At 49.6% G+C, this 17,816-nt stretch overlaps 6 protein-coding genes across 6 annotated transcripts; 1 reads left to right on the plus strand and 5 right to left on the minus strand.

Annotated features, from left to right (window-relative positions):
- Nucleotides 1–1,066: 1,066 nt before the first annotated feature.
- Nucleotides 1,067–2,234, minus strand: BKA67DRAFT_534366 (uncharacterized protein; the record flags this gene model as incomplete). The annotated part of the gene is made up of 2 exons (XM_046099855.1): nucleotides 1,067–2,005; nucleotides 2,070–2,234. 2 exons carry the CDS (start codon nucleotides 2,232–2,234, stop codon nucleotides 1,067–1,069), a joined length of 1,104 nt encoding a protein of 367 aa, XP_045959706.1.
- A 738-nt stretch (nucleotides 2,235–2,972) lies between these two features.
- On the plus strand, nucleotides 2,973–3,447 carry BKA67DRAFT_657383 (ribosomal protein L37ae; the record flags this gene model as incomplete). The annotated part of the gene is made up of 5 exons (XM_046107105.1): nucleotides 2,973–2,991; nucleotides 3,042–3,072; nucleotides 3,130–3,195; nucleotides 3,248–3,346; nucleotides 3,396–3,447. The coding sequence occupies 5 exons, from the start codon at nucleotides 2,973–2,975 to the stop codon at nucleotides 3,445–3,447; spliced, it is 267 nt and encodes an 88-aa protein (XP_045959707.1).
- A 2,460-nt stretch (nucleotides 3,448–5,907) lies between these two features.
- On the minus strand, nucleotides 5,908–6,375 carry BKA67DRAFT_534368 (uncharacterized protein; the record flags this gene model as incomplete). The annotated part of the gene is made up of 3 exons (XM_046099856.1): nucleotides 5,908–5,940; nucleotides 5,982–6,186; nucleotides 6,296–6,375. 3 exons carry the CDS (start codon nucleotides 6,373–6,375, stop codon nucleotides 5,908–5,910), a joined length of 318 nt encoding a protein of 105 aa, XP_045959708.1.
- A 2,248-nt stretch (nucleotides 6,376–8,623) lies between these two features.
- BKA67DRAFT_560685 (uncharacterized protein) lies at nucleotides 8,624–10,286 on the minus strand. Its single transcript, XM_046102477.1, has one exon. It carries the CDS (start codon nucleotides 9,903–9,905, stop codon nucleotides 8,667–8,669), a length of 1,239 nt encoding a protein of 412 aa, XP_045959709.1. The 5' UTR covers nucleotides 9,906–10,286; the 3' UTR covers nucleotides 8,624–8,666.
- Nucleotides 10,287–11,628: 1,342 nt separating this feature from the next.
- Nucleotides 11,629–13,779, minus strand: BKA67DRAFT_237192 (uncharacterized protein). Its single transcript, XM_046095665.1, has one exon. The coding sequence runs from the start codon at nucleotides 13,558–13,560 to the stop codon at nucleotides 11,761–11,763; it is 1,800 nt and encodes a 599-aa protein (XP_045959710.1). The 5' UTR covers nucleotides 13,561–13,779; the 3' UTR covers nucleotides 11,629–11,760.
- Nucleotides 13,780–15,038: 1,259 nt separating this feature from the next.
- Nucleotides 15,039–15,995, minus strand: BKA67DRAFT_534371 (uncharacterized protein; the record flags this gene model as incomplete). The annotated part of the gene is made up of 1 exon (XM_046099857.1): nucleotides 15,039–15,995. The coding sequence occupies one exon, from the start codon at nucleotides 15,993–15,995 to the stop codon at nucleotides 15,039–15,041; it is 957 nt and encodes a 318-aa protein (XP_045959711.1).
- Between the last annotated feature and the right edge of the window lie 1,821 nt (nucleotides 15,996–17,816).

Here is a 17,816-nt window from a genome sequence, read left to right on the forward strand (position 1 = left end):
ATTCAGCTTGTCTCGGAACAATGCAACGGCTGTGTCTAAGATTGCGCAGCCCAGACGCGCATCCCAGAGATCAGGACACGACGTCATCCCCGATTTGACTTCGGGCGCGAGACACTCGCAAGGTCAAATGAAGGATAAGTCGGCAAGGCTGATGACAGGTCCAGAACTCCAAGGAATCATTTTAGCTACAGCAGATGGAACGAGGAATCGCGTCGTCGTGCAGCAGAGGAATTAGCTAGACTCGTTGGCTATGAAGAAATGACGTATAGCTGCCGGGAGCCGTTGGGTTTGGCTCGAATCGGCCCCTGCATCGTTGGCCTCCCGCTAAAATCGGTGGAGCGCGTAAGGGGGTAGGGGTCGGCAGTGCCTTGATTTAGAGCCAAAGTGACGTCTCCTCCCCCAATCTTGGCGAGTCGAACATGACTGCAATTCCAGTTGACTATGTGCCGAGACCCTGAAGACCATGAGTCTGGGGTCACATGTTCATGGAACTGGTTATTTGGAAAAGTTGATAATCGAGTACACCCATGAATGTTATTGTGGATGCTTTGACAATTGTTTGCCGTGCCTTGCTCAAGATACTCCCATGTTGTTCCCCGATTGCATGCGTTTCGAGAAGTGCAGACTGCAAAGCGTGCACAAGTTGTGTTTCGCATCAGTTTGTGACCAATGATTCGAAACCAAGAACGTCCCAACCCTGCTCTCGGCAACCCAAAAACATAGACCAGCTGTTGACGCTTTCAGCAGCAACGAGCCTCTCATGCTACTTGTGTCGAATACTGCGTCTCGCAGCGAAGCCTGGACCTTCTCTTTCTGCCGGCCGTATTGACATAAGTAATCAATCTGAATCAGCCAGAGTGCTTCTCTCGGCGGCTAAGAGAATAGAGTAGAGGTAATGCTACGCGGAGTGCCGTGATGTTCGCCAGGCGCCATCGTGCTGCATATAGATACCAAATGGCAAAGCTTACTGTGGGGTTTTCGCCAGGCATTTATCTCGACTGTAGTCTTGAGCTTATCACGGCCAAGCACCCTGCAGTACAAACAGCCGTCCCCCACGTTCGAACTTTCAAGTGTCTTTGAAAAGTTCATGGAATTTTGAGGGCGAGAGGCGTTCGTCACTGATACTCGACTTCTTTGACGCATTTGCCTTGCCCCTTTTTGGGGCGTTACCAACATCCCAGATGCAAGCGTCAGTCCCACTAGGCCGTCGTGAGGAACTTGCTTCGTCATGTGTGTTGAGATTCTGCGACGTAGAAGATTCCAACATGCCGTGCTCATCTTTGTCCTGCAGCGTAATATGGCCATCTTCCCTAGCAGGTACTCCTACTATAGCGTGAAGGTCTTGAGCCGGCTTATCAGACGTTTCCTTGGGCTTTGTTGTAATAGCGCGAGATGCCGAGATCTTGGCTGACTCGGCAACAGCGGCGAGACTTGTCATGACATCGGGTATCCTGGTCTCAGCCTTCCGTCGCCTTTCTTCGTAAAATGTTTTCTTGTGTCTTGTTGACATCCCAAGCAGAGTTTCTGCGCCCTCTTCGGCTGAATTGCTTAGATCTTCAGACAGCTGGTTTCCCGTGTCCCAGTCGCGCAGACCAGCGGCCATGTGGCTCCCTGGAACCGTCCTTCTCAGGGCTGCAGACACGAAGGTTTCGTAGCCGCTTCTTGCGGGCCACGGGCCATACAATGGGTTCTGGCTGATAGCTTGCTTGTGACTGTACGCAGCATTGCCAGGGAAGACATGTATGGTGAAGATCTTGCTGTTCAGGCCGAGACCGGCTCCACCAACTGGCTTGTCGGTCTTGGACTCGCCTTGCCATTCTTCGAGAGGCTGTACGTTGACAGGATCTGCGATGGTCGTCCGAAACGCAGCACCCCATGCTGTGGTTGCGAACGTCGCGGCTGTGGCCGAGTCTTGTACGTGGAGAATGCGCTTGTACGGGGACTCGTCAACGAGTGTCTTGGCGCATCCCGGATCGGCCGTCACTGCAATGAAGGATGAGCTGTCCTGTTGGTCATCTGATCAGTTTCTGTCTATTGTGTTGTAGGGTCTAGAACTCTGTCTCCTGTACCTCAAGCCGCTTAAAGACCTCGAGTGCCTTCTTCCCACCAGCCGTAGAGAGAGCTTTGAGGATGGCGCGACGCTCTGTAAAATTTGAGGGCGCTGGCGAGCATTTGACGAAGATGGTGCGGGAACTGAGAGACGATGGAAGCGTCCTCGCAAATGCCGAAGCCATCGCTTGTGATCCGTCCTTACATAGGACCCAAATTGTCCGAGATCAATTAATTGGTCTAAGCTGAACGTGCAAGGAGAGTGCTGAACCCGCAGGCTTCACACTGGAGACTTGGAGCTCTCCCAAAATTCAGTGGTCCCGGTCCGGGTCCCTGTCCGCGACGGAATCATCCCGCGCTGCGCCGTACATGATGCGATGGGCTAATTTAATAACTGGCGATGACAAAACACAACATAATACAGCACACAACAGAGGCGGTGCAACAAAGCACATAGATCTGAAAACGCTGTAAATTTGGGCGCAGCTGCAGACAGTTCTTGAGTTTCAGTATGTACCATCCACATCTGGCTGGACATTGCTGCCGAAGGATGAACGGGGTCCGTACAGTGGCTGCCCTGGCGATTTGGAAGGGCTATTAACTATCAGTCTAGACTAGGCTGCACGTGTTGTGTTGGTGGCTGACCCCTCCGCCAAACCCGAACGCGCATCAGCTTAGCCGAAGATTGGCCGGCTAATCTTCTTATCTCGGAGCCCACTTACATAATCCACACTGCATTCAGAATGCAAGGACCATCTTGAATCCCCCGTTTACCCTATTCAGCTGCCAGCAGCCCCACAGGCATCTCCCACTCTATCTAATCACCGGGTATCAGCTCAAAATTTCATTGCAGATTCATCCCACTCCAACCAGATATCATCACCAATTTCTACACCTCGAGATCAGGTTCCGTACCATCCAAAATGTCGAAGCGCACAACCAGTACGTCGTAATCTCGTTTCTACGTGTCCATCACTAATTCAGGCTCCCAGAGGTTGGTATCACGGGCAAGTACGGCACAAGGTAAACACACACTCGCCCGCTGTATTTTTGTCAACTCGGAATATTAACCCCATTTAGGTACGGTGCGTCACTTCGTAAGCAGGTCAAGCGTATCGAGATCACCCAACATTCTCGATACAGCTGGTACGTCGCTCCGGCTGCTCGCTCCCATGAATCGCAATAACTAACAATCCAGTCCCTTCTGTGGTCGCACGTCCGTTCGCCGCGCTTGCACCGGTATCTGGAAGTGCAAGGGCTGCTCCAAGAGCCTGGCTGGTGGAGCATACGTTCTCTCGTGAGTTGTCCTGCTCTCACCTTGTTGACATGTCCTAACAGTCGTCTAGCACTCCCGCTGCCACTGCCCTGCGATCCACCCTGCGACGACTCCGCGAGTAAATCCAGAAATTCACAACTGGAAAACAAACAATGGCTTAAGAAGACTCGAGTGATGGACAGGAACACGAACACTCGGACATGATGTGAACGGACAAAGCAAATCTGGGAGGGAAGGGCCTTACGATTCCCTAGGCGGTTAGACAAACCAGTTGAGGTAGATCAGTAAACTACCCGCAATGTTACTGTGATCTCAATCACCTGAGTAAATTTCACATCCAAGGCCACGAAAACCGCCATTGTACGCGTGCAATGTATCTGATATGTTAACTTGTGCAGCCAGAGCCTATACTCCAGATATCGTTGTGTGGGGCGAGATTCACTGGGGCTCCAGCAGGCTCCCATGATACTTTGGCTCTGGCAGATTTGGCTCTGGCTCTTTCTTACTGCCGTTGACAGGGATTGAATGTGAGGTTTGCTGGTGAGATGGGTTCAAGCACATAAACGAAGCACAAACGGCAACCGGGCTCATAACCAAACAGAACGAAAAAATTGACCTGTCACTTCTCTGTTGGTATTTCGTCAATCGTTGTGGTCATGCCCGAGGACCTCGGTTCATTAGGCAACAGGTAACAACTCGGCCTCGAGGATCTGTTCATTCCGTGACAACGGATGATTAATGCCACAAACAAATACCGAAATATTCCCAGAAACCGCACTATAGGTGAACAATAGAGCTACCCCAACCTCGAGCAGTAGATGGTAATGAGCTCATGGGCATTCTTCAACAAAAAATGGCGCGGCCCGGATCGAGGTCGATAGCCTCAACTTACAAATACATCAGCAATTACAGCAAGTCCAAGGCTCCAAGGTTTGACACAAGCAAACCCAACGCTCGTTAGCCGGGGCCAAGTTACGTCGAGATCCAAGCTGGAGGCCAGGCAATACATCGGTAACCCCAGAATAACTTCAGGGGATACTCACGCAGCAGCACAACATTTGTTTCAGGGAGAACTCGCCTCAAATCCACTACACTCACTTCTACGACAGTCAGCCGTGCCACAGTTCCCAGAGCCGGCCGGATAAGGCCAATCTACTCATGGTGAATTTCAATGTGGTCAACTGACCAATATTTACACAGCGTCATCCACAAACCAATCCACAGGTCGACACACCGTCGATATCCACCCCAGATTACCAAGAAAGTCACGCCATTTCTGAAGAGAAGAGAAGCCCCCTTGGCCTCACCCAAGAGGCAGCGGCAGCATGAGGAGCCCAAATCAAACGTATACTGGAGATATACTCTTATTTCTTGTGGCGACAACTCCAAATGGCCCCAGATTGGGTAGAACAACCCGATGGAATTACCAATGCCGTTACTCCTGCGACTGTCTCTTCAACATTTTGGGGACCGACAAAGTTGTCAGTACCAGCGGTGATGTCTGGCTAGACCGTCACGTGCAATTCCTGGTAGTTGCCTCCGTTTGTAGAAGTGACTTACCAAACAAAGCCAGCCAAAACATGGAAGAGAAAAACGACAAGATGTTGGGGATCCCCACTTTTGGCACGAATATCAAACCCACGAAAGCTTGGTTTGACCGCCACGGATATTCTTCCAGAAAAAAAGGAGAAGGGGGGAAGAGGAGGAAAAAGAGAAGAAGAAAAAAAGGGAGATACCGTGATCGAAACCCCCGAAAATGGAGATACTACGACCACCAGAGTCGTTGCCGGAAGCATTTGATTATATTTGGCGCCTTCGAAAAGCACCAGGGCCAAAACAGAATCTACACCAAGAAATGGGGTAATACTCTATATTCATTGCCCAGGTCCGGGAAGAGCTTCGAGACGAAGTCCACGCTAATATCTATAATGCCAATGTTATTATTATTCACAAGGCTGAGAGGAAGCATGCAACCATGCAACCTGTGGCCCAATTTCGTTTGAAGAGGATTGTATTGCTTTTTGGGACCAGCGAGCGTGAATACAGTCAAAGATTTCAACAAGCAGACATGTCAGGGCGCTTGCACAATTGCACTTAGCTGTGACAGGATACCTGCATTTCTCTGGACAACTCCTACCTGCCAGTCCATCCGCTACTGCTCGATTTCCACGATATTCTTCGTGTTAGTTGGCGTAAGAGTTTGGTCTGCAACAGATGAACCAGTAGACAGTTGCTCTTTTGTATTGAGATGAGCCATCCTTAAACGCTATGGCAGAGAGGAAACGGAATGTTACATGCCACTATGAAACAGGCTCTGATTTACCTACCTGTCTGACCAGATTTTGCTCTACCGGCAGGCCATACAGAGACTGCTTACAAAGAGCATCCGAATCCCACGTTTCATGCTGATCTTGATCGACTTTCCTTCAACGACAAGTTCGCATGTAATAGTGTCTCCCCAATATCTCAAATCCTAAATCACGTTGATACAACATGATTGCCAGTCTTGCAGCAGCGCTCGAGAACAGTCTTGTGACAGCAAGGACAGAGTCGGTTGCCAGGTATCATGTCGTTTATTACAGCTAGGTATAGAACAAAATTAGGGTAGGTCGCCACTAGCATTAAATTAGGGATAAATCGACTCGTGTATACATACCTGGGTGGTGGCGGCAGGCTTGGTCTCCCTGACTGCCGTGGAATAGCTTGTAGCAGTTCTTGCTAACATTGATCTAGTTGAAGGAGTAGCTCGCTTGGCATCACCTCTTTCGTTCTCTTGTTGCTGGTCTCGTTTGCGTTGTCGCGCGTCTTCTCCTTTTCTCTTTTTCTCCCGGCGGAGCGGCGCCGTCGATCTTGGCCGCCATCTAGCGTTTCTTTGTAAGCGTAAGCGGTTTTACTTGGTCGACTCGACGAATGCTGTCCCTCTTGTTCCAGTCGATGATAATGGGCGATATAACGTCCTTGGCACCTTACTTCTCGACGCAAACCTGCACGATGAGTCTTCGAAGCTGCTCAGCCGTCAGGCCGTCAAGGTCATCCATCAGTGCCGGCATGGTAGTCTGATGGGCAGGATGAACAACGGGTGTTGTGCACGACTCTGTTAACCGACTCTGTTAATTATTGCGTGGAATGGGGCATTAGGTGACTTGGGTCGATCATGAAATTGGTTGTTTTGGTCGAGTGTGACGTGATTTCGTGAGGAAACTTTTTCTCAGGAGCTAACACAAACAGTTTCCTGGTTGCTGAAAGCTGATGATTGGTTTACAGGCAGGTCGAAATGGATTTGTTTCTTTGCGTTGATCTAAGATCAAATATAACAGGACAACCGCTTTCTAGGCTGTCACAAAAAAAGAAAGAAGTTTTCGTCTTTCACAGTAGAGCCATTCTTAGCTACATTTTTAGATTAATATCTCTTGTTTAATACTCGATGTAGCATCGATGCTGTAAACAGTTTTCTATACAGCGTGAATTTGCTCTCTCGTTATTGACCTCCCAACTCTAGATCCCTTCTATTCCTCAACCGCAACATGCATTCCGACTTTGCAGCCTGCTCTCTTGGGCCCTCTTTGACAGCATGTGTACACTATAAGATTCCGCGCATTGGGTACGAGAGCTCTTTTCTCAAGTTCACCTTAAATTTTCATTAACACTTTATCTTACACTTTACATTCCAAATATACCTAAATGATATCGACAAGATCGAGCGTAGTCGGGCTCGTGAAATTGCATGTGGCACCTCTGGCATGTCTCCAACGTGCTCTCTTTGTTATGTTCTAGGTTGTGCTAGTCTCCCACCCGCTGGCGTTGGAACTTATTTGCCCTTATCCACGATGGCATATTCTCCGCTTTGCCCCTTCCACTCACAGATAACAGGTGTGATAAGTTCTTTGTTTCCATTCTTCTCGATACACATATAGATGACGAGTTGACGCAGTTCTCCGACGGTCAAGCCATCGAGTTGTCCCATGAGAGTAGACATTGCTGCTTGTTAATGGTAATGGAACGATGGTTTGTGGTGAATTGATTGTCGATTGTATGCCAGAGTAGTGGATGGTAGGCTTGTCTTGGTGAGCACGAACAATTCACTGGTCATGATGGCCAAGTTGTTCGCACTAGTGGCAGATGGGTTATTCAAAAGAGGATTGAATAATGATATAATATTCGAATCAGTATTATCTTGAACGGTATAACGAGTTATACAAGAGCTTATGTAACATCATTCGCAGAAATTAAAGACAGCCAATGAACTTGTGGCTGCCGTCCCATGCTATGCTTACCTGCCAGTATTCTTGTCCTCCGAGCCTGCTTATTTTGTGCTGCCACTAGCCATCGCCTTCCATTCTCAACAACAGACATACCAGACTTACTTGTGGTATCAGAATACTTAACACAGGAGCGGTAAAAGAGTGGCGCAGATCTCTTACATCTATCTTAACCATTAGGTAATCCCATAATATCTGACCCAAACGGAATCCAAATATTTGCAAGTTTCCTTGTTCATTGGTTGTGAGGTGGCCCTTTCTTTATATTATATCACTTCTCTTGCCGGTTCTATTCTCTAAAGCAATTACATCCATTGAAAATCATATTGTCATAGCGGCATTTCTCTCACGAAAACGTTGCGGAAATGCTATGTTCTTTTGAAGTTGTTCGGTTCTAATATGCCCAACACGCAATTTTCACAAACTCTCGGATTGGTCAATATATTCGTCCTCAATCGTATGAATCTTAGTAATATAACACATTCGTTACTCGGTATAATAGCGCAGATATGAATGAGAAGTCTAAGTACATACTCTTTTTCGAGATTAGGTATCCGGTATGAGAACGCGGGCCAGAAGCCCACATGGTAATTGGACACCTTAAGCCACTTGATAGTAATGTTTTGCGTGTCATTCACCATCGGTACGCAATTAATTCCGAAATGACGCATCTGGTGGATGTCTAGACAGCTTGCATTTCCGGGTACTGAAGTGGGTAGCTTGGCAGTTCCTACAGCGTGTGATGAAAATGATAGTTGCGATTTAATGTATAATGTGAATCGTTAGCAATCCCGAAAGGAGTATTGCCTCAACGTTGAAAAGAATCGTCTTCTTAGAGACCTACAGCAAGTAATACAATGGTGTGTTAGTAAACGCCAACCCCTGACTGGTCCATGAATAGTAGTAGAGTATATCGGTGCTGCTAAAGTTATAAGTCCGAGTTCAGCGGCTCCTCCTTCAACTAAGAAACTTACAAGATGAAGCGATTTTGTATTTACAAACACAGCAAAACAAGGAGATTGGCAATATTTCTGAGAACTCGGATGTCTGGATATCTTTCTTTACTAAAACATCTATCCTGTTCAACCTGTGCGAAGTTCTGCAGCCTTCTTGCTCGGATCTTTGCCGTTATCAAAGGCCTTATTGATCGCATCTTCATACTTTGCTCTCAATCTCTGCCCTTCCATCATAGCTTTGTGTCGTTCGGTTTGAAGCTCTTCTAACTTGTCTCTACTTCTTTGGATATCTTCAGGCGATACGGCACTCAACTGTGTCTTCTCCTCCTCTTTCATGGATTCTCCTAGGTGTTCTGCTTTCCTTTCTATCTCGGACCTGCGATCTTGTAACCACCCAAACGCTGCGAACTCGTCTTCTCCACCAAAACATAATCCATACGCGTCGCAATAGCACAGATGTTCTCTCGGACAAAGAACGGCCTCGTCGAGAAACAGGAACTGCCACAAGCTCTCAAATACTCTTCCTGCCAGCCCATCATCGAGATGAGTTGTTATTACCCAGTCCCTCATGGCAGCATAGCGCTCAATGGGCACGCTCTGGATGCGTTCCCGCGTCACAGCGAACTGCGAACAGCATGCGCCGCCCATCATCGCTGGGAGTTCAACGTCTTGCCCAAATAGCTCGATAAAGGAGTTTGCGAAGATGGCCATTTCAGGCATATCGGCAGCCGCATCGAGGCTCTGCGTATCGATGTGTGCTGGGCATCCTGGATTCCATCTGCAACGCATATTTACATATCCTAGGCGCTCCACGCGCTCCATGTTGAAGCGGTGGAGCAACTCTGCCGTGTCCGGGATGATCGCATCCCACGTGTGCCAGGCGAATTGATGCGGGTGAAGAAAAATGTTGATGTCCGATAGGTCATGGTAGTGCGACAAGATGTATGTCAAGTATGGCATGACTTCGTGACCCTTGTTGATAGGTGTATGGAGATCATTGGACTCTGGGTCATCCACCGAGTACACGCGAAGACGGTATTCCGGTTCTTGGAACCCTTCGCGTATCCAATCAACATTTTCATCTTTTGTGTGTCCCGTGATGATAGTTTTAGTTAGGTTGCGCTCCACTGGCCCTGTGAGGCTTATTATAAGTACTCCATCCTCGTTCACGGTATCAGTCTCTATTGGTTCGGACAGGCTTCCAGATGGCCGGTCATCCTGTTGGTAGACAATTCTTCCTTCTGGTATTGCGAGTTGCTGCGAAAGGTGTTCCCGTTTGAAAAACAGGATGATGCTGAATATCACGAGAGTCGCGAACACATATATTGACAAGTTCGAACGCTTTGAAAGAGTCTTGCTGGACATCTTGGCTGGTGTTTCTTCCTACTGACTCATTGCCAGGCTGCCTCGACTAGACAAATGGAAAAGGCCGATGCGTTTTGACGAAATGGTTGCCAAGAGTTCTGAGATCTGACAAAAATTGCGCATTCAACCAGTGTCTAGTTCCTATGAACCAAGACCTTCTGCCTTAATACGCTCATTAGAATGGTATAGTATAAAATAGTGGAAATGAGTCTCAAGTTTAATATGAATCGACTCGATTATACACGACAAGATATGTACACGAAGAAAACCATCAGAACAAAACGACGTTGACAGCACCTGCGCTTGAGGGACAAGCGAGACCACCATATTATACGACCGAGTGTCAGACGCCCCTCATCAAGGGGGTGTTACCTCTTGGTTCGGGCAAAGCCAGAGTTTCGGGACTTTTAGTCTGACTAGCACCACCTAGACCAGGCCATCTAGTCAGCCAATCTGCACATTCGTATGTACTCAGCTCCACGACCTAAACCATTCATGGACAATTCAGCTCTTACGGACTCCTTAGGAGGATACACTCGATTTATAATCCCACCTTTGGAAACTGTTAACACGGTTGGGTTGCGACTGATCACCATCAAAGTGCAGGTGCAATTTCTAACACTGGAAATCATCTGGGGGGAAAAAATATCACTCAAACGTGGCTGTTTTCCTTGCGGTACAAAACAGTTGGACTTTCAAAAAGTTCCTATAGCTGCGACATTATATGATCATGCCACATTGCGGCACGGAAAAGGAGGTTGCGGCGAAGCTAGAACTAAAACATCATGATGCGAATTGCAAAACGCCACAAACCACACTACACGCATCTAGCTCCGAAAACGACTTCGATAGTATCTTAAAAGTTTTACAACATTAGCACGCAGTCTTCAAATTCTCATCCTGTTCCACTGACTGATCGCGCATGCATGTGGCCGTCTTTCTACAGGACGACCATGGCAGATTAGCTCAGACACCAAACAATCATCACAATATTGCAGCTCTCCTCAAGGACAACTAATTATTGTGCGGCCCGTCTTTTATGTCGCTACCTGCGATACTGGCTTGGAGTGCATGCGTGAAGAACACCTTCTCATTCGAGGAACGGATGACCAGGATCCGTACCCTTGCCAACCGAGGGGAACATCAAACGCAGTGCTGCACAATAATCCATCACTCACGACCAGCACGGCGGTAAGAGAGAATGTCTATTTCTGGCCAATGTCGTTAACTCCGCCCAACCTACACGGTGGCTGCATTATCTTCTTTCTGCATTCCGGGAATTGCAACCGGAGGCAGCGCTTTATCCCTGTACAGAATCCACCCACCCCGTAGTTTATTGTGATCATCATAAAATACCAAATTATAGTCAGATATACGGATTAAGCTCTGAATGACTCTTTCAAAGACCGTTGGACATTATCGAACGCTTTAAACTTCAACTATAGTAGCCCGTGCACAACGGCATCATAACCCTTTCGCTCCCTAACAAAAATTCCGAGTAGCAGTAAATGTGATAGGTTGAAAAATTGAACTGGTTGCAACTGAGCGCCGCCGTACCCTCATAAGTAGTCGCTGATGTAGATTCCACCATATAAATATCCTGCCGATCTCGCTACAACGCCGGCCGCTTCCTGAGACTATGCTGCAACGACGAACGAAATTGTTTTACATGGCTGGATGTCTGGCAACGCCAAGACACCAAATATCACCGTGTTAGACCCGGAATCCGTATTTCACCCCAGTTCAAGATGAATCCTTGCCGCCATAGTCCCCTCTTCAGAGCAACACACAGAAAGACAATGATACACGGATTTGCCGCGGCCTCTTCCATATGCCTTAGACTTGACTCGCGCATTCAAAACGAAAACCCTTCCCTGACTAACTTATCCACATCACCCCCGGCGGCCTGTACCGCCTTGACGGCCGCCTCACTCAACCGCCTCCTCCGGTCCGCCGCCTCCTTTTCCCTCCGCGCCTTGGTCTTGCTGCTTCCGCTCGGCGCCACGCCCATCATCAGGACATTCTTATCGTTGGGCGTGTAATTCACGAAGCCGACATCTCCGGTAGCCGCACCACCGCCACCGCCACCGCCTCCTCCTTCGGGACTCCCGCCGCCGAAAGAGACGGAGTGCGAGGAAGGATTCGGCGTCCGCGGTGCGCGGGACCAGGATCTCTGGTTCCGCACCGAGATGCTGGAGGAGCTCGTCGTGCGCCTGGGGCGGTGGTGAGACTGGGGGGACGGCGACACGGATCCCTCCTGGTGGACTAGCATCTTTCGGGGCGAGGAGTGGTGTAGGCTCGACTTGCGCGGCGAGGTCATGGAGTCGTGGTGGTGGCGGGCGCCAGATGATGGGGCGCGCGGCTGCGGACGCCGGTGGTGGTGCTCCGTATAGTGTCCCCGATGGTGCGGAGGGTGACAAGAGTGGTGGGTCGGCGTCATGAGCTGCTCCGGAACGTTGGCCGCTAGCACGGCGGCTTGTGGTTGTCGTGGCTGCGGCATGTGGATCATGAGGCCTGACAGGTCAGACGAGTATTCGTAGGGCAGCTCGGGTTGTTGGTGATGCACTGCATGATTGTGGCTGAAGGAGGTGTTGCGTACAGTGTTTGACAATGGAGGATGTACGAGTGTTGTGCTGGGTGTTGATGGTGCATCCCACCAGCCGGGACTGTGCTGCGTGTTGTTGTCGGGGATATAAGATCTACCCACTGAAGTCCAGTGGCGCGAAGTGTCATCGTTGATGATCCCATCCACGGGCCATTCGGCTGAGCTGGTGTTCCGTTGTTTGGGTTGTTGGATCTGTGTAGTGTTGAGATTGAGGCTGGGCGTAACCTTGAAGAAGAATTCATCAGTCATTGCCGGCGTGTTCATTGGCGTGCTGGGACCATTAGCTGTGGGCAGGCTCAGAAGCTTATCACTGAAAGGATCTTCGATGTCGCCAGTCATGAACGGCACATGATTCGAATACGATCCTGTCTGTGGAATCCTACTCGTGAGGGGCGGCGATAATGGCAGTCCGTTGTTGTCTATAGGCTCATGCTTCAGATCCAATCGGTTTGTCGTACAGTCATAGTTCTGTGGTTGGTTATGTATAGTGTCAGGTTCCCCCTTGAAAAGCTGCATAGCTCTTGGTGGTCTCGAAATATTTGTTGCTCTTCGAAAAGTGGCATATACAGAATCTACAAGCCGGCTTTTCTTGGTCGGACTAGGATGTTGTTGTAGCAAAAAAGGACTCGATGGTGCTGTGGTGTCGCCATTTGGTGACTTGAGTGAAATTCCCTCCAACCTTAACAGCTCAGAGTCGGATATGGATCCCAACACTGGATCTGTCGCACCCAAAAATGCCGGTAGTGATTCGTTCGGTCTTGGAAAGGAGTTCTGAATAGAGAAACCCGTAATATCTTCCGTCGAGGACGGGACTGGGAAACTGTCCTGATCATTGGATGAGTTGGTCAAGCTGTCATCGAGCGAGTCGAGAATGGCTGAGGGACTCTGAGGGTCCTTGAGAAGATCGTTGGCATCAAAGGTGACAAACTCATCGTCAAAGAAGTTCTCGCTTGTTGTCACAACACCGCCGAGCTCCTCATTCTCCGGCCAACATGACATTTGTTGCTGCTCTTTGTCCATCTGATAGAGCACCGTCGTAGACGCCATCATGACTTGGCTGAGGTATAGATGTTACCTAATCTGAATATCATATAATGAAGAATGGTTGTCCAAGCCTACGTAGGTAGGTGTAGATTGTGTGTAGATATTGTCCAACACGAGGTCCGACGTTGGCCTTGTATCCAGAGGGTAGCAACGTCTGACGAGAAACATGTGGATACTGCCGCAGCAACAGCAGGTATGGAAGTATCGTAAGCCAATTTGAGGCTGATCGACAGATTAACCTTTTGTTATGTCTCTGTTCTGTTGCAACGAAGCGTCATATAAGGCACTGGGAAAGAAATGTTGCACATAGGAATGTTATGTTGAGACCAGACGACTCGGGAAAGAATCAAGAGAGACGCCATTCCTGGCAGTTCTTTAAGAAGAACAGGGCCCCCGGATCCCCATAGCTGCGTTGACCTCGGCGGCGCACAGTCTGCCGAGTATAGCCATGGCGGGAGTGCGTGTAGAATACCGTCTCGAGACACCGCCCCTGAGGACAACAAAGGAGTCCTTTTATAAGATCATTCCCAACAGCGTGCGAAGAGATAACATCCATTGCGACACAGGGCCATTTTAGCGTGGGGAATCGAGCATTAATGTCGGAACAAAGAAGGGCTGGAATGGAATGTTGGCTAATCATCAGAACGAACGGTATCTCTGCACGGACCGATCTGGAGCTCGATCACGGAACACCGGCGTCAAGACAACTTCCAACGAAAATGGCCAGGTAGGGAATTCGGGTCAAAGACGCGATAAGCTCCCTGGATCATGGACGCGCCGCGTCTTGGATATATATCGAGGAAGCACTTTCTAGGCTGAGTAGGCCGAAACACCCTGAATCTAGAGGCAAACACATGCCGCGGTGAGCCAAAGGGGTCTCTCGCATCTTCAAACAATCCATAATTAGCTCCTCGTTGAAATTTGGGAGAGCCTACGGCTGGAATTAGCCAACAAGGAGGGAAACAAAGGGGGTAGTTGGGCCGAAGCCGCAAGAGGTAAGGATCGCGACACCAACAGCTGCGGTGTGAAGTTCAACTATTTATGTTACTGTAATTCCTCTGAGGGTTCAATACACCGCCATAAATATGCCTGTAGAAGAGCCATAAGTAGGCTGAACTGTATCTAGTACATGCCTGCCACGTGCATCAGTCCATTTCTAATAGACCCCATACTCGATAAGAGGGAGCTTTCGGGCTTGCCTCTTATGTAATCCCCAGTGGTATCCTTTAATTCCAAGATCGCAAATAGCGGAATCGCGTTCCAATTGTCCCTCTGGCCTGTGTGCTTTAGCAACGGCTATGGAAGTTAAAACTCCGTCCAAAATGCTGCAAATGCTCTCTCCTCCGTGGTCGAAACGGCCATCAACTACCCAGTCCAACAAGCCGTGCTTTGCCCAGCTCAAGCTACCCAAACGCCTTATCCCAGGGTATATGCATTTCGCTCTGAAAATCAATCGTACAATAACAAATTGTGCCAAATAAGAGTTACACCGCCGAGAGGTTTATGGCGTCTTGCTCGGGAGGCGGCGTGGGGAGCTGCACTGGCCCTATTGGTTTCGGTTTGTCTGAGGGTCGTCTCCTCATCCTGACGGCACTCCGCTTTAGGTTCTTATTCTTTGAAGCTATTTCAGCGGCAGAGAGGCAGGTGAAATTCCCACCAGCCCTTCGGTAACGGATCCTGCTGGGCATCCCTGCTTCACGCAGGCTGATGCTGACGTTCTTGTCATCGCCTCCCAGCCCACCTGCTTCGATCGGTACAAGTTCTTCTGTGGGTATATTCGCATCCAGCATCGGTTGGTCCATATTCGCCTTAGGTGCGTGTGTTTGATCCGGCATTGAAGGCTGAACCCTGCATTGCACTCCGTGTTTGATCATTTTTTCCATGAGTGCCTCGCGAACAGCCCGAGGGCTAGGAGCATCGCTTGGTGGTGGTAATTCATACTGAAGCCGCGACGTGGAGCCATCCCGTTTGTAGGGCACCGCTCTTGATGCAAGACTCGGCAAGGGCGTTGAGTCTACGACGAGCTTGTATGGCAATATGTCGCGATACTCTTTCTCGTTCGTTGCAGCCAATGAAGGCAAACTTGCCGGTATAGGCACAGAGAAGGTCGAACCGCCCATGGGTAGCGACCATCCAGTCTCTGAATCTTCAACCTGCGGCACTCCTCTCAACGACCCATCGCTTCGGTGATACGACAAAAGGGTTTGGCGGCTCATTTTCTGTACGAGCGTCTCCATCTGTTCTGAGCCATGGTCGCTTTCATGGTTGTGATTTTGATTGCTGGTACTGAAGGTGGGCCTAGCAACAGGTGTCGCGGGAAGGTGGACGGCCTGTGGCGAGGACCAGTCTGTCGGGACGTCTTTAGGTGATAGGTCGGACTCCAACTCAGGAGTGTCGCCCGAGTTCACCTTCTTCTGGCAGAAGGTGAAATTCCCAAACATTTTGTTCGTATCAGCATTGAAACCGGGTCACAGATGCATTGCGTATCAACGTGAAGTGGTTTGGGTTGACGATTTGTCCAAGAATGAAAACAGACAAACCCGACGTAATTGCTCGAGGATGGGCAGGACCCGGGAATTAAGAGGTGGCACCAAAGGCACATCAACCGTCGGTTTGGGAGAGTGAGAGTGGTGCCGCTAATGCAGATGCAGAGCCAAGGACGACTTAGCTGCACCGTGGCTTGTCGCTTGCACAGGCTTATTACATAGTACATGGTACATGGTACACGGGCTGGCACAGTGACCCCCAGTAGATGGGTGGATGGATGGATGGATGGGATGGATCGATACGTCTGCTCAGAGCACTCGCGAGACACGGCCACAAACAGTCTTCCGGGACTGACTGACCATTGGATTGGCCGAGCACTGGCCAGTGAGGGACGTACCGGCCGACGCGAGACAGCGAGACAAGACCCAGGCAGCCAGAGGAACCCAGCCGGAACTACATACAATATGGCTTCTTCGCAGCACAACGTTGACCTGCAGAGCGTGGTCCCCGGATATTGTCCTGAAGATCCCGTTTGTTCGTTCGTTCGGTTCGATTCGACACATCGAGCAACTGCCGTTGCAACAGCCATGATACATACATAGGCAGTGCAGTGGCGAGGGACACCATGGCAGCATGTTACAGTAGAGACCCGGGCTGCTCATCCATTCCTTGCACTGTCGGGCTCGGGGGAACGACCATTGCTTCCGCCCACAGATTCCTCACGTAGGGCAACAACTAAACACCGTGCGAAAGAGTTCCGTGGGGACGCTAGCCTGGTTGGCCTACGATCACAAAGCCGTTTGACTCGTATTTCTCCCAGGGTCGATCAAGATCCTAATCATGTCGTAGTGGTGCAGCATTTTTCGCCAGCCTCAAACTCGAGCTATTTCCTAATATGTGGCAATAGATAAATCCGGTATTATGGTTCAGTGAAGCCAAGGACGCGCCGTTTCTTGTGTCAGCTTGTCTTTGCTACCCATGCACTCTTAGTCCAGGTTCCACATGGTTAGTACAAGTACTGATGCACCAACACTGTTGTCTAATCCTGTGGTTCGGCTTGATGTTCAATGATGAGGAGAAAGACAAGACAGAATATGGGGAGCCAGTCGGGGACTGTGTCTTCTACATACTCGTTAAAACTTGACTGAACATCCAGCCCGGGGAACGTGGACCCGACGAAAAGGCTGGAACCGTTGCAACTCCCAGCTCCCAGCAACGAGAGTGGCCCTGGTCCCGGTCGCAGTCTCAAGCGGGGCTTGAATTTCTTTACTACAGTACTATGGTACGGTACTACTAGTATGCTATCGTCGAACGTGGGGAGCATGACCAATGCAAGAATCACCCGGACGAAGGTCCAGAGAGACCCTTCCCCCTTGTTCGGGAAATTCAGCAGGGCCAGCTTTGCCAATGAAACAGCCGGATTCGTCATGCAGCAGACATGGAAAGGCACCCGCCCATCTCACGCGGTGCCCTGTCCGTCTGCGCACAGTGCTCGTTGTGCATCAAGGGCATCTCGATGCAGATCTGTAGAGATGCATAGTAAGCACATCTTGATTGGTTTAACGGACGTATGCCTATCGGTGCTCGGAGTTGCCACAACATGCAGAGCGTGCCTTCTTTTGTGAGGAGGATCAGCTGGACAATTCGAGAAACGTTCGTTGCCTGGCTGCATTGCGTCGCAAAAAGCAGCCCTTATTGCAACATCAAGATTAGCTATTTGCCATACAGCCCGGATGGGCATAGCACACTTCTAATGATAGCAATCGCCCTTGCGC

This window comes from Truncatella angustata (assembly GCF_020726525.1).
Source record: "Truncatella angustata strain MPI-SDFR-AT-0073 chromosome Unknown BKA67scaffold_3, whole genome shotgun sequence".
Taxonomy (NCBI): Eukaryota; Fungi; Ascomycota; class Sordariomycetes; order Amphisphaeriales; family Sporocadaceae; genus Truncatella; species Truncatella angustata.

What these genes read in the sequence shown, in the direction of transcription:
- BKA67DRAFT_560685 (XM_046102477.1), bottom strand. Translation starts at nt 9,905, where the DNA reads ATGTCCAGCAAGACTCTTTCAAAGCGTTCGAACTTGTCAATATATGTG.
- BKA67DRAFT_237192 (XM_046095665.1), bottom strand. Translation starts at nt 13,560, where the DNA reads ATGATGGCGTCTACGACGGTGCTCTATCAGATGGACAAAGAGCAGCAA.